This window comes from Oryzias latipes, chromosome 20 (assembly GCF_053564925.1).
Source record: "Oryzias latipes strain Hd-rR chromosome 20, Olatipes_Hd-rR_3.1".
NCBI classification, from domain to species: Eukaryota; Metazoa; Chordata; class Actinopteri; order Beloniformes; family Adrianichthyidae; genus Oryzias; species Oryzias latipes.
The window spans coordinates 24513885-24528830 of record NC_136256.1 but is presented as its reverse complement, the minus strand read 5'-3'; the positions used below and the strand labels follow the sequence as shown (position 1 = coordinate 24528830).

General features: G+C 40.7%; 1 protein-coding gene across 3 annotated transcripts in view; it reads left to right on the top strand.

The window, feature by feature from the left end:
- LOC101158313 (tyrosine-protein kinase yes) overlaps positions 1-14946 on the top strand; it is a 28076-nt gene that overhangs the window by 8507 nt on the left and 4623 nt on the right. For all 3 annotated transcript variants that reach the window (XM_004081131.5, XM_011489015.4, XM_078938202.1), the window contains 9 exons: positions 6123-6420; positions 8712-8811; positions 9254-9352; positions 9557-9660; positions 11086-11235; positions 11947-12102; positions 12445-12624; positions 13246-13322; positions 14206-14359. In XM_004081131.5, coding sequence (XP_004081179.1) covers positions 6129-6420; positions 8712-8811; positions 9254-9352; positions 9557-9660; positions 11086-11235; positions 11947-12102; positions 12445-12624; positions 13246-13322; positions 14206-14359 — 1312 coding nt within the window. In that variant the 5' untranslated portion in view covers positions 6123-6128. The remainder of the gene's footprint in view (positions 1-6122; positions 6421-8711; positions 8812-9253; positions 9353-9556; positions 9661-11085; positions 11236-11946; positions 12103-12444; positions 12625-13245; positions 13323-14205; positions 14360-14946) is intronic.

The window sequence follows — 14946 nt, the reverse complement described above, 5'->3', positions numbered from 1 at the left end:
AGCGAATATGACGTCATCGATTTCACGAAGTCAAAATCTGATTAATATGAGCGTTTTGCGATGATTATTTATGAGTCCACTGTCTTCTGACGATAAAAACACTGATGTTCACTAAGAAAATACATTTAAATAATTTTTTGGGGCAAAAAATTGTTCCGACGCAATGCATTGTGGTCTATATTTGGCGAATAGTGAGCATCGATGCACACTGGTTTTTCACAGAGACTTCTGGGAAATTTCTAGGGCACTCGATTTTGGAATTGTAGATAGACTACAAAATGGCGAACGCACTATATAGTGTACTATATAGGGGTTATGGTGGGAATTCTGACATAGCCTCAGACTGATTCGGACCAATCGCTGCTTATTGTCATTGTCTGGCTCCATCCTGGCAGCATCTATATCGTCTAAATTGACTTCATTTGATTGGAGTCAGAAGAAAGTCATTCCCTACTGGTGACATCACACTCACTCAGTCCAGTTCTCATATACAGTCAGTGCATTTTCCTAACGGCTAAATCATATTTTAGATATCACTTTGAAGTATGAATGCTGCTGAACCTTTTCTGAAAAAGAACCAGTCCTGTGCTTTCAGTAAACTCGCCCAGCTTGACTTGGCTTTGGCTGCATTCTTTAAAATTCTCCCCCACACTGATAGTAATGAGAGCCCTCAGCTGTCTTATCAGCATTTTGTGAATCCTGTGTGGTATTATCCCACCGTGGTCAGAGTGGGGGAAGGAAAGTGCAGGAAGGTCGACGATAAGGCATCTGCAGGTTTGAATTATGGCCGCTGCACATGCAAAGCATGACCTCCCAGCTCCAGCTGGTTCCAACAGAAACTCTGAATAATTTCATGCAGCGTTCCTCCGTTTAATGTGTACCACCGCATCTTAACCTCTGTTGAAGACTGTTTCTGAACTAGGTCCTGTGTGGATTATGTAAGCCACAGGAGTAAATGAAACTCATGGAGAAACGTGAATGAGGGCGTGAGAACGTGGCTTTACAACTGGTGGAAGACACAGAGACAAAAAGTTAAGAGTCACAACCTTCGGAATCCTCTATAAACATCAGACATTCATGGAAGGATCTTGTCCCCGAGGGTAACATCTGGAGCTGAGTCAGATGTCCGCAGATAATTTTTCTGTCGTTTATTATTCATTACCAGTAAAGTCTAAGCCTCAGAAGGTCTTTTGTTCTTTAGAGAAGCTCTTTTGTTTTTTGTTTTTTCATGAAACCTTGAGCGAAGAACCCAATCCTTATCAGCTCACAAGGCAGTCTGAGCAATGCTGGAAAAGGAATATTAAACAAAGAAAGTCTGTAGTGGTAACAGGGTTGGAATCCAGGGTTGGACTTTTTTATAGCAAGAACTTTAAACCAAGATGTTTTCTGCAAGCAGTGAGGAAGAGTCCTGCGCAGACAGGAGAAAACACAGCTTTGCTTTGACCGTGGGAGTTATCTGTGTCTGTGCTTTGCTTCCATTTAAAGCCAAACAGACCAAGACAATAGCACTTTTCCTTGACAAAGCTTTACATCCACACTTTCTTCTGTAAACTCCTCACCTTCCTCCCTCACTGTTACTATTGGTCTTTGTCTGCAGCAAACGGGTGTCTTCTTGTGTTTTTTAATGCAATCTGCTGTTGTAGGTCATGCTTTGGTCCTGGGGGGCAGTGGGATGTTGTTCACAGTTACAATATGTTACTATAATTAGCAGCATGGAAGAGTTTTCCTTCTGTTTTCATGGCCGCTCAGTAATAATCCTGCATTGAGCTGATTGGACATTTTGATGCTCCTTTACATCCAAGCGTGGATATATTTGCGTGCTATCAAGTGAACGCTCTTTAATCCGGACTGCCTCGCCATCGTGAACCTAAATTATCACTCAAGGCCTTTTTTTTCTCTGTTTAATCCACTTGCCCTTCATTTGCGGTCGTTCTTACTTTGGCACCGTTCTTCCTGGTTTTTCAGCCCTCTCACTGTCATTACGCAACAAGCGGGTGATTTAGGAAATTGATTGAGAATTAACAAGGTTGAGCTCCAGCGGACTTTATCTCATCACAGCGGGAAATCTCTCAGAGCCTCTCCGACTGAAAGGCTTTTGAAAGAAACCACATTATTTCAGACGTGAACCATGGTTGTCACTCCTTTTTTTAATGTATTTATTTTGTTTTCAGTTATTATCCGATTGGAGAAAATCCACCACTCTGGTAATCCTTCTTGTTCTTCCAGCTGGTGGAGCTGGTAGCCCCTCGTTTCTTCAACCCATCTGCTGTTTTTTCTCCACTCACAGTCATTCTGATTCTTTTTTTGAGGATGCAGCGCTTCACTCATTATGATCTGCTGCAATGTATGGATTGGACACTTGAGTGGCTTGTATTTGGTAGAAAAGTGCGAAACATTCCATCAGCGGATGTCTTTAAACCGCTTTTAAATCCTGCAGGCAGTGAAAACAGACCTTTGTTGGTTTCACTAGTCTTTCCAAAAGCTGTAGCGGTGACCTTCACGGTTTCCATGACAGCAGACAGTCAATACCTGAGAGGTTTAACACGAAATGAAATAAGGTTTAGAAATGATTTTTCTCCTACGATTGCAGATTTCTTTAGGTAAACAAGCCAATGCAAGCCTTGCATGCTAAAAGTAGAGATACCTTCTTTAACTTTGTAACCGCATTCACAGCCAGGTAAACCCACTTGACTTCACAGGTGACATGCTTCAGGTTATTCTGAGTGAAGGCATTCCCTAAGGATGAAAAAGTGACGGTATTATCAGCATATTTATGTGTGCTTGAGCCCTAATAGAAGAGCCCACACAGGGTTTGGCAGCAATGTTGCAGATGCACACATGTGAATACAGATTCGGTAAAGTGCCCCTTTCAAGGTCCACCATCCATCCGTTATCAATGCCTACTATCACCTGTGCAGGTTCATGGGGAAGTGTGGTTGCTGGAGCCTATCCCTGCGACTTTAGGCCAAAAGCAGAGAACACACAGGGCAGGTTTTTCAGTCTGATCAGGACCACGCGAAGACAAACAGCCACACACAGATTGACTCTAGGCACAGTTTAGAGCAGGGGAGGGCAAAGTACGGCCCGGGAGCCAGAAATCTTGCCCACCAAACTGGAATAAATTATTATGATAATCCATGTTAAAGGTTTTTTTTTCGTTGTAATTCTATAATTCTGGTGTGTCCACAGATGGGGCACTAAAATGAATGAATATTTGTCGAGGTGTTTTCTGAGTTATTTTTCCTATCATTCTAACACCTCATGAACGCATCATTTCTCTAAGTTTGTATTTTTCCTTGAGGGACATCCAACCATTGATGCAATTGGGACTAAATGAGAACAAAAGACACAGTTTTGATACAAATAAAAATCTGCTCCTGCTCCGGCCCTTCCGTCGAATTTTTGGAACCCTTTGTGGCCCACGAGTTAAAACGTTTGCCCACCCCTGGTTTAAAGTCACCAGTTAGCATGATAAGACATATTTTCGGGAGGAAGCTAACATGCAAACTCCACATAGAAAGAACCACAACCTCCTCACTGTGAGGTGTAAGCACAACCATCAGGTGTTTTACAAGGCAAAAAAAATGTACTAGTCTCCTCACCAAGTGCCCATTAGCCGTTGTCAGTTTAGTAAACCTAAGAAAATGTGATATAACGTTTGTTGTTAAAAGCTTCTATCTGATTGCTGTTGGTCCTGAAAATATCCTAAAAGTAGAATGGGATGGAAAGTGTCTAGCTCCTGAAATATTTTTGGTTTTCATTGGAAACCAAATATATGGACCAGAAGCATTTTAGTTCAAATGTAAGCCTTGACATAAACTCACTAAAATGTATGATAGAGCTTAAATTTGAGCTGAAATTAATTGAGTGATGTTTTAGAAAGACTTCTTGAGTCCTTTAAGGTCCTACGCCTCTTAGATAAAAAAAGGGAAATCAAAGATGAATTTTGGTTTAAAAAAATGTATTAGTTTTCTTTTTGTGATTGATTAATGTGAAGAAATAAAGTTTTTTGTGGTGCATTTGGTGTAGGGCCTCATTTCACGGTGCAGATATGCTTTACACTGTGGTCAGCACCGAGCGGCGGGGCCGTGCTGTCCTTTGCCCCGTAATGAAATGCAGAACTGACCGCAGTCTGCCGCTGAGCAGTCTGCTTTCCATGACAGCGGTTTCAACCCGAGGCTGAGGAAACGTTTGGCTCGAAAACGAGAGTCTCCTTTCTGTGCCAACGTTCTCCACTGGTTGGCTGCAGATCTAACATCTCAGACTAGATTTATTTGCATATTTCTTTAAAGCGTTTTACAGGAAGTCAGTCAGCTTTTAAAAGGCTTTCACCATGTGATACAACCTGGTGCTTTTTGTTTGTGAAAAATGCTGTAAATATTTAAAAAGTATTTGCGAGTTTTTTCCCCCCCATTTGTTGGATTTTCATTGTGGTCCTGCTGGAGAACTCAGTGAACTCCTAATTGAAACAAAAATCCCTCCCCTCTTTCAGAGTCAGACATTCATTTCCATCCTAAGCCGGCCCTCTGGCTCATAATTGGATAATTGCGACCCTGCAACTAAACGATGTGGTGTCATTAACATCTGTACATGGTCCTCAGTGGAGCTGCTTGTTTTGTGTGCTTTCATCTTCCTCGCTTGTAATTAATCCTCATTGAGTGCAAATTGTTAGTGTTAACCTGGTCTGCAGCTTTAGTTCTTTGGTAATTAAGAGTTCTGATTTGCTCACACTTCTGCGCATTTGTACATTTACTCTCAAACGTGTCTATTTGTTGTTATTTCACGTCTCTGATATATTTTAGTGCATGTCAGACCACAAATCATTTTTATTATACGTGTTAGTCATCTGGGTATTGTAGTTTGGTTTTATATTGTTGTGGGTTTTTGTGTTCTCTTTGTTTTTTGTGTATTTGTGGTTGTTTTTATTAGTACTTTTTGTATATTTTTCAATCATTTGAAGTCATTTTACCTTATTGTGAGCGTTCTTTTTAGCGAGTATCTCTAGTCATTTCTTTGTTGTAATTTAGAGGTCTTTATTGCTATTGCGGTTCTTTTTTAACGGGTAAAACAAATGTAATTTCAGTAAACAAATCCACACAGAACTTCTCTTTTGTTCTGAACCAATATTTGCTTTTTCCTGAACTTTTAAGAAACCCCCATTCTCTTGGATGCATCTTAAGGTCTGTAGTACAGAGGCCCTTAAGTGCCATCCACACCAACAAATCATTCAAGGCAAAGGCAGATTAATGATCACAATTAAAAAAGCCAAACAAATAATGAAAAAAATAACATTGTATCCAAAACACAATTCCAAAAAAAAGGATAAATATTTTTAATTTTCATCAAAATTTAAAAAATGAAACACTATTAAAATGTTTATTATTATACATTTTATTACGATTTCTGGAATTTCCTTTTGTTTTCCAACAATGTTTTCTCTTTTATGGAACCTGGAAATGGTAGGGATTATGGTACATCGCTGATTGGATGGTGACTTTTATCCATCCTTTCAAACAAAAATAATTTGGCATGAGGTGATATTGGATATTCTCCATATTAATCATAAACTTTTATAACTATGCGTACACTGAAGGCACATTTGAAAGACTCACACGTCAAAAAATCAAACGTCATCCTTCAATCTGGAATTTTGTTATTCTATTTTTTTTTTAAATATAATGTTTTTTATCATTCGTTTTGCTTTTTTAATTGTCTCTGTGATATTTTTGGGTTGGGTGATTTGTTGATGTGATTTGGACCTCAGGGCCACCGTATTTTAGACCCTATCTGCACTGAAGGCACTTGGCCCTCACAACTCAATTTTTGAGCCCCCACCCCTACAGAAATGCACAATTGAACCGTCCGTGGCCACATTTGGATCACTGGAATTCAAAGCGGATTTAGTATTTAGCCATATGTCCTAGTTACAACATGGCTTAATGTCTTAAATGTTTGAAACAACGGTAGAAAAAAAATCAGATCCTGACATTTACGTTTCCTAACATTAGATTAAGTCCATCCTAAGCTTATGCTGCAGTTGTTTATCTCTGCAGCCCCTCGCTCTCCTGACTTTATCTCTATTGTTTGCATTAAATTCATGCCCTCCATTTGTGTCTGTGCAGGACACCATGGGCTGTATAAAGAGCAAAGAGAACAAAGGCCCTGTGCTGAAGTACCAGCCTGAAAGCTCCCCCATGTCCGACTCCACTGCCGGAGCCGCCACAGCCCACGTAGGTCACTACGGCCCAGATCCAACCCAGCAGAATCAAGCCCCTGCACCGTCATCCGGGTCTGGAGTTGTAAACTTTAACCACAACCTTGCACCGTTTGGCGGCTCCTCGTCCACCATTACTCCCTTTGGAGGAGCGTCAACCTCCTTCTCTGGTCCTTTGTCCAACTCCTTCTCCGGGGCCGTCTCAAGTGAGTCTCTTCTTTACTGAGGTCCTCTGACAAATTATCTAGAAAGAAATCATGAAAAAAAACTTTCAGTCAATGAATTGATCCACAGACTACCAGCTTTTTAAATACGGTAAGAACCAAAACTTAACCAAATGCAACTCATGCTCAAAATGAAGTCTTAAACAAACAGACCTAATTGTAAACTGTACAGGATATGTTAGGGCCTCTTGAGGAGCCGATGGCCTCGGGTTAATGTCTGATGCGCTTCTGCCTTACAAAATACACCACAGTCCATTCTGTTGTTTTGCGAAGCTCTTTTTTATCTACATAAATAAATCTTAGGGAGAAAATAGTAAGCTGACTTTGTCCGTGTGGAGAAAACATGAATAACAATGTAATAACAATAAAAATGTGACAGCAGAGAAACTGGTGGCGTAAATATAATGGAAAAGAGCGGTCAACAGAAATAAACAGCCACCTCCTCCATCCAGAGTGCAGGTGAGCGGGTGTTTATCTAAAATTTCACCCAGGTGTTGCTAATTAACAAATAAAGAAAGGTGAAACATGCAAAACTATAAAGTAACTAAGAGCAAAAAATCTTTATTTTGGCACCTATTCTCCAATTCTTCCACTTGATAGTTAAAATGTTGTAATTCTCTTTTTAGTTTAAAGAAAATTTGTTTTTATGATCTAGAATAAAAGATACATTCTTTGGTTCACTTTAAAACTACTATACTAAAAATAAATATTAGGTCATGTGATTTAATTCCAGTTTGATGTTTTTATATTTTTGCTCACTGGGCCCCATTTTGAGGGTTGTAGTGATTATCATTCTGGACATAGAGCGAAAAGGCCCTGCTGTCAGGTACTGGTGGTGCAGGAGCCTATATGCAGGAGATCAGACTCGGTGACGCAAAATAATACATTTAATAAATAAACCGAAACCTGACAAAAACTCTGCACAAACATGAAGGTGTTTAAGCGGAGCAAATTACCTGACAAGGATGAACTGAAAACCAGACACTTTAACCGACAGAGCAATGAACTAAAATGAAGACAGCTGTGTATAATGATGAAGCTGAAACTGATGTGACTGACGGGGCAAATCAGAACATGACCAAAACCATCATAAAATCCAAACTAAACAACAGAATCCTTACACGTTTTGATGGACGAAATGAAAAGATTTGATTGCATTTTAATGCGCACCTGTGGGGGGAACGTTTCACACACTAGTGATTTTCTTCTAAAAAAATTAGAAGAAAAAGCCTTACACCTGGTTCAAATCATAGGTGGAACATCACCATGTGGAGTTGCCATGCCCTCTTCGTGCATGCATGGGTTTTCTCTGGGTATTCCAGCCTCCTCCCTAAGCTCAAAAATATGCTTTATAGGCTAATTGTTATTTCTAAGTGTGTAGGTGTGTGTGTGTCTGTGGTGGTGGCCAGCATGCAGTCAACTGGCATCCTCCCCAGAGTGAACCCTGCCTTCGTCTAGCTGGGATAGGCTCCAGCAGCCCTGTGACCCCAAAAGGGATGAAGCGGATGTGGAAAATGGATGAAAGGATGGATGGATGGATGGACAAAGCACACAGTTACAAACATTAAAAAAAAGGTTAAAGGGGGTTTGAAGGGTTTTGGAATTATAGCCGGACTCTGTTTAGTTAGAGACAGGTCTCTTTAGACTGAAGACCCATATACAGCTGCAGAGCTTTGTGTTCTATTCATGGCAACTGTCTGTTTACTTTCAAAATCTTTCCTGTTTCTCTCTGTCAAAAACTGCTCAGTAAGTTTCAAATGTTTTTCTTCCCATCCCATTATAGAGTTTAGGATTTTACAGTTACATTACGTATAGAAGTACATATAAAAAGCACCATTTATTTTTGTCCTGTTTTATTTTATTGCCCTCTTTCAGGGTCCTTGATAATCCCGGGTGCATTTCTTTTCTTTTTTTGACATTAAATCTTTATTGTTAACATAGATTCCACGATCAGCCGTGGTCTTCAGAGCAAAGAGCTGAGATTAAACCTTCCAGCTGAAGTGGGATTTGGGTTGTAATCCTCCTCCACGGTAGATTATGTGCTCTCGCAGGGGGATGAAAGCGGCCCTGCTGTGGTGTTTGCTTTCTCGCAGGTGATAATAGCATTATTATTGACAGCATTGTTGTCAGCGTGTAGGTGAAAGTCATCCGTCTGGGAGAGGAGCTGCACAACAGACACAGAACTAGTGAACATTTGGGGATTTGATGACTCGGTTTCGGCTTGTCTGCTGTCACAAAACATTTTCTAAATTCCTCATATTTTCAATTTTCAGGCGGGGTTACCTTCTTCGTGGCCTTGTATGACTACGAAGCCAGGACATCAGACGATCTAACGTTCAAAAAGGGAGATCGCTTCCAGATTATCAACAATACGTATGAATCTTTTGGTGTTTTTGTGATTAGAAAGGCAATGATTACCAGTTCCCCTTTTATGTCACTCCTCTGGCACTCAGCTGCACCTGTCAGTGTGTCTGTCTTCATGAATGAATTAGATTACTGCTTTTGTTCTTAATGCACGCTTTTCGCTGGGGCTTTCAGCTCCGGCGCAGATGTGGCCCAAAATGACAGCATTGTGATGGGAACTAAATGGGGTTTATAGAATTTTTGCAGATCTTGCAGAGCAGATGAAACGTGCAGCTGCATGCCAGCATAACCCTTTTTTATAAACCGTCAAATATGCCTGATTTTAAATAGGAATGACCAGATTTTTTATTTTTTTTTTTTACAATGTTTTAGATCCATCTTCGGAGCAGTAGCAGTCATGGTTGACTGTTACATTTGTCTCCCCTCTCTTTGTATCATTATCCTCCTGCAGAGAAGGAGACTGGTGGGAGGCTCGCTCCATCACCACGGGAAAGAAAGGCTACATCCCCAGCAATTATGTTGCCCCCGCCGACTCCATCCAGGCTGAAGAGTGAGACTGCCCTCTGTTAATAACCTGATGGTTAATCCACCTGAAGACAGATGCGTGATTTCACCTTGCAATAAATCTGTCATTTTTGTCATTTGTGCCACTTTCAACAAACATTTTACATGTAAAATGAATTCTTAGACAGATCTTTTTTTATGGTAAACATTGCTGTCTGTTTTCTGTTTTGTTTTTTTACTGTTTTCACAGATGGTACTTTGGAAAAATGGGGCGTAAAGATGCAGAGAGGCTGCTGCTAAATCCAGGGAATGATCGAGGAACGTTTCTGGTGCGAGAAAGTGAAACGACTAAAGGTAAGAACCTTTTTTCAGGAGCAGTGGAGAAACGTTTTAAGAAATGCAGTTGAAGTGTTGAAGACATCAATTGCTTTTGCCACCTTGCCCGCTTCACAGTCTACCATGTTTTATTGTCTTTTCACTCCATTAAAAAACGAATGTCTTACATTTTTTCTTGAAAATCAGAATTTTCTCTGCTCTACCTTCAAGGATAAAGTCGATTTTTTATATTTTCCAAACAATTTTGTACATTTTAGAGTGGAAACAATGACAGCAGCAATGTTCTGGTTCTTTGGAATTGCTTCATTTCAAGCAGTTAAAATGAAAAAATACCAAAGAAGACAGACACAACAGACGTGTATCTATACATAGATATATCAAATTTTAGAATCATAATCTTGAATTGATTGGAAAAATCAAAAATTGAAAGTAAAAGACGATCCATTATATACATCTACATGTAAATGATGCTTTATAATTGTAATCATAAATAGATATTTGCATGAATACATACAGTACATACAGTACTTGACAATCTGTTAAATGTGAAGTTTGTCAAAAAGAGTTAAATTATGTGCTTGAAAAGAAGTTGGACAAAGTAAACCTACATTATCCCACCCGTATTATGTTATACTTAATAAATAAAGTTTGGTTTGATTTGATTTGATTACTTCACTTTTTTTTTTACAAAATTACGTGAGTGTTTTTTTAATGTAGTTACATGATTATTATAATCCGGTTCATGACTTCAGAGTTATTTATACTTCACCTGTCCGTGTGCTGACCCCTTTTTACTGTGGTCAGATCTCCAAAATCCCCCAAACAATAAATTCAAATCAGCAGGTTTTAGGTCAAATGGAGGGATTCGGTGTGTGGTGCTTTAGGGACAAATATAATGGAAAGTGCTTGATCGGAATTTGTTGTAAGAGAATTTCTTATGCTTTGAGGTCCATGCAGTTGAAAAACTAAAAAGAAATTCAGAAAATCTGCACAGAACGATAAATGAGAAGCACTGTCATCTTGTCTTTAACAGCCGGGAACAGTATCTCTGTTGTGATAGCCAGGAGGACTTAACAGATTAATGCTATGTGTGCACAGCAAAGGCTCTCTGCCTCATTTCTCTTGTTTTAATGGAACAGTTGGCAACTGTTTTTTTTTTTCAAAACTGCATAAAGAAGCAAAGAAATCCATACTCTGTTCGGACAGTTTAGCAAAATCGACAAAAAATGTGTTTTTAGCATCTTATTTTGGTTGCTGAAAAATGCAGAAAATGTTCAGGACACACTTGATCATTTTGACATGCCTAGTTTATTTCTGTAGCTGCATTGCAGCAAAGGCTGCAGACTTTTTTGGAGGGTGGGGTTGTACTTTTAAAATACTTTGTTTTACAGGCACTGAAGTTCAACAACAGACTGTATCAAAAGCATTGACGTCTACTTTCAGGCGCTTATTCTCTCTCAATACGAGACTGGGACTCGGCCAAAGGCGACAACGTGAAACACTACAAGATCCGAAAGCTGGACAACGGAGGATACTACATCACCACACGAGCGCAGTTTGACACATTACAGAAGCTGGTCAAACACTACACAGGTAGGATTATTCCCCACACCTGGAGGGGGTTATCTGGAGGATTCAGAGTCCCGGTGGGAGACCCTAAAGACCCATCGTCTTTCAAACTATCCTAAAAGCGTTCCCAGTGGTCTTTTATTATGATTATGCTGTTTTCAGACGAAATCAAAGAACATGGGACATTTTCTAGGACATAGTTTCTGCAGAGAGGCTGGAGTTCATTAAATATTCATCTCTGAGTTTTAGACGCGGAGCCAACCCAGCCGCCCCTTCACCTCGCCATTTCTTAGTGCTCGGAGCAAGGAGCTAGTGGCCCGTCCACCGTATTTTCTAGGTCACAAATAAGCTTTTTTTCAAACGTCACTTTTTCATCTGCTATGAATGAAGAAATACTTACAAAGGCATTTTGAACTTCATATTCTTTATGCATGTCCTCTATCAAGAGAAAAATGCTAAAATAACATGTTTAAAACACCAAAACACAATTTTCATCGGCGTGGGTCTTTAACTTTAATGAGAACCGACTGTGCAGTTATGATTTGGAGCCTGATGAGGTTAAGTCTCTGTGATTCCACTTGGTCTCAGTGTGACTCTAGAGAGGCTTCCTGTGATAAAAATCCACTTCCCCTCATCAATTTTTTACTCTGATACTATGTGAGCATCCCAGTCCGTAAGTCAGGATGAGATGACGTGGAAAACCGACTTTTTTAATGTTTTGTCCTTGCACCGCAGAGCATGCAGACGGACTCTGCCACAGGCTGACCACAGTGTGCCCCACAGTCAAGCCTCAGACTCAGGGACTCGCTAAAGATGCTTGGGAGATTTCCAGGGAGTCCCTGCAGCTGGAGTTGAAACTGGGACAGGGCTGCTTCGGAGAGGTCTGGATGGGTAAGGACAAGGTGGTTTCTGACATCAAGAGTTTAATTATCAGGGCTTTTGTGCTCGCCGTGAAAAACTGCCGTTATCCTCTTCCTGCAGTTTCTTCCTTTGTTTGTTAAACCGTCTTTATCTCCAGAGATCGCCTTTGTCAAAAGGACAGCTGAATTTCTTTTCTACTGTGAGCTCATATCCGCCTATCCCAGGGATATTTTATTGCAACAAGTGCTTGCATGACAGCACATGCCTGAGCAATTACAAGACCTAATTAATGATATTGTCCTGCTTCCAGGCCATTAAGTGGACTGATTCCCCCTGTGGGCTGCTGGCTTTTGTCTTCCTGTCTCTGCGCAGGCACATGGAACGGCACCACCAAGGTGGCCATAAAGACGCTAAAGCCTGGGACCATGTCACCTGAGGCATTTCTCCAGGAGGCTCAGATCATGAAGAAGCTGAGGCATGACAAGCTGGTGCCTCTTTTTGCCGTGGTGTCCGAGGAGCCCATTTACATCGTCACGGAGTACATGTCCAAAGGTACCTGGCGGCCTCTGGGGAAGCTCCAGACTTCATTTGCAGTCAAACAGAATCTCTAAGTTCTTTGTAAAAGAGCTGAGATCTAGTTTTAAAGGAAATCACCTCCGACTCCACGGGCAAAAAATAAAATAAAAGTGTGGCCTCGGTTTGTCAGGCAGAACAGCAAAGCCAGATTTATGCAAGAAAATCTCCTTAAAGGAAAAAAATGTAAATTTTACGGGCATTTTAATTAAAATGCTGTATGGCTCAGGAGGCCTTGGAAGCCCCTTGTGGTTCCCCGAAGCCTGAAAGTGGAATGGTTAATTGAAAAGTGCAGCAGTTTTTGTGTGAGGTCTTGTAGCTTCAGCTGCAGAGCATTTTTTATGAGTAATTCGATTCATGTGGGGCTAAATGTTAATTCCGTGACATTTGCCTCCTTGCGTGTCTGAAAAGCCTCCATTTACTGATCCACTGTGTTTTGAGGATTTCAAGAAAGCAGCTGTTTTAGTCGAATCCACACTTACTCTGGAAACAAACAGACTTTAAATGCACATTTAGGCTCAGCTTAAATTTAATTAGACTCACTTTTTGGTATTCACTCACTCCACTGCCCTTTATTTATGGCTGTGTTTGCTTTCACAGGAAGCCTGTTGGATTTTCTTAAAGAAGGTGAAGGCAAATTCCTGAACCTGGTCATGCTGGTGGACATGGCTGCAAAGGTGAAATCAAATTTAAATGATTGTGTCGTATTTTTCACGCCTAACATATTATTCTGCTTAAAGTCCCATTCCGATGAAAACTGTGTTTCTGACATATTTCCAAGGCATTTTTCTCATGATGGAGGACATAGATAAAAAAAATTAAACTCAAAATTGCATTTCTGAGTATTTCTTTATTCAAATTGTTGTAAATCAGGAGCGGACGAAAAATCCCTTTTGAAAGAAAGCTTATTTGTGACATAGAAACTACAATCACAAACACAATCTCCCTGCTCCGCTCCTTTCCAATACATCCACTAAAGGACAAATAGATTCAGGTAGGCCTTCATTTACCTCATCTGACCTGGCATCTGGCTCAAAACTCTACGGCTAGAATGCTTAAATAGGGCTCTTCATTTTTGTTTCATCTGTAATGTTAGGTTGGAGGTGTGAGGGGCTGTAAGCTAGAAGGAAAGAGTGTCAACAGAGAACTCCCAGTAAAGCTTTGACATAACTCAAAAGATGATAGGAGTGGGTCTCTCCATCCATTTTCTAAACCCGTTCTATCAATAGGTTGCCGGAGCCACTCCTGGCTACTGTTGTACGCCCTCGACAGGACACCTCTCTGTCTCAGGGCACACATTCACACCTACAGACACTTTAGAGTAACCAGTTATCGTATGAAGCATGCTTTTGGAATTTGAGAAGAAGCCAGAGTGCTTGGAAAAACCCCATACATGCACGGGGAGGTCATGCAAACTCCACACAGAAGGTCCCAGCCAGGATTCCAGCAAGCGCCTTCTGGCTGTTAGGCAAGAGCGCCAACCACTGTCCCACCGTCAGGCCCCCAGAGTGGATCTTTAGAAGCTAAAGGGGGGTTGACGCTCAAAACGTTTACTTTCAGATTGCTGACGGCATGGCTTTCATCGAGAGGATGAACTACATCCACAGGGACCTGCGCGCAGCCAACATCCTAGTGGGGGACAACCTGGTCTGCAAGATCGCAGATTTTGGACTGGCTCGGTTGATAGAAGACAACGAGTACACGGCAAGACAAGGTCAGTGCTGTGGGGATCCCCAAATTTACAGACCAGGAACCAGGTGTCAAAAAGGCAGAAATGGAAAGAGCCTCACATCTGGGACGACTCCTCTTTGTTCCAGTCATGGAAACCAGATGCTTCTTATTAGTTGCACATTCAACCAATGGGGTTATTTATCTCTGCCACGGATGCTTCTGCTGTCATTTTTTTTTTTTAATTCCATCTGGTATGCTGAAGGGTTTGTGTGCTTCTAGTAAAGTATGACGGCTTTTGGAGTTTGTTCAGAGACCAAATATAAAACTGCAGCAAAATAATGAATTGAGCTTCAATCAAAACCAAAAGGATGTTCTGCAAACATGGAGAATTTTGAATCATGGTCCAGTGAGGATTTTAAAGTAACAGGTAGTCTTGATGGATGGTCACCACATCTGCATTTTTTGCAATTTAATTTGATCGTATTACATGTTCATAAAGAAATGTCATCACTATGATGATGGATTAGGTGTGATTTTGTCATTCTTGTGCCTCTAAATACCTGAAAATGTTGTTTATTTTCAGCAGAACTGAAGGACAGAATCAGTTTCAACAAAAAAAAACAACACATC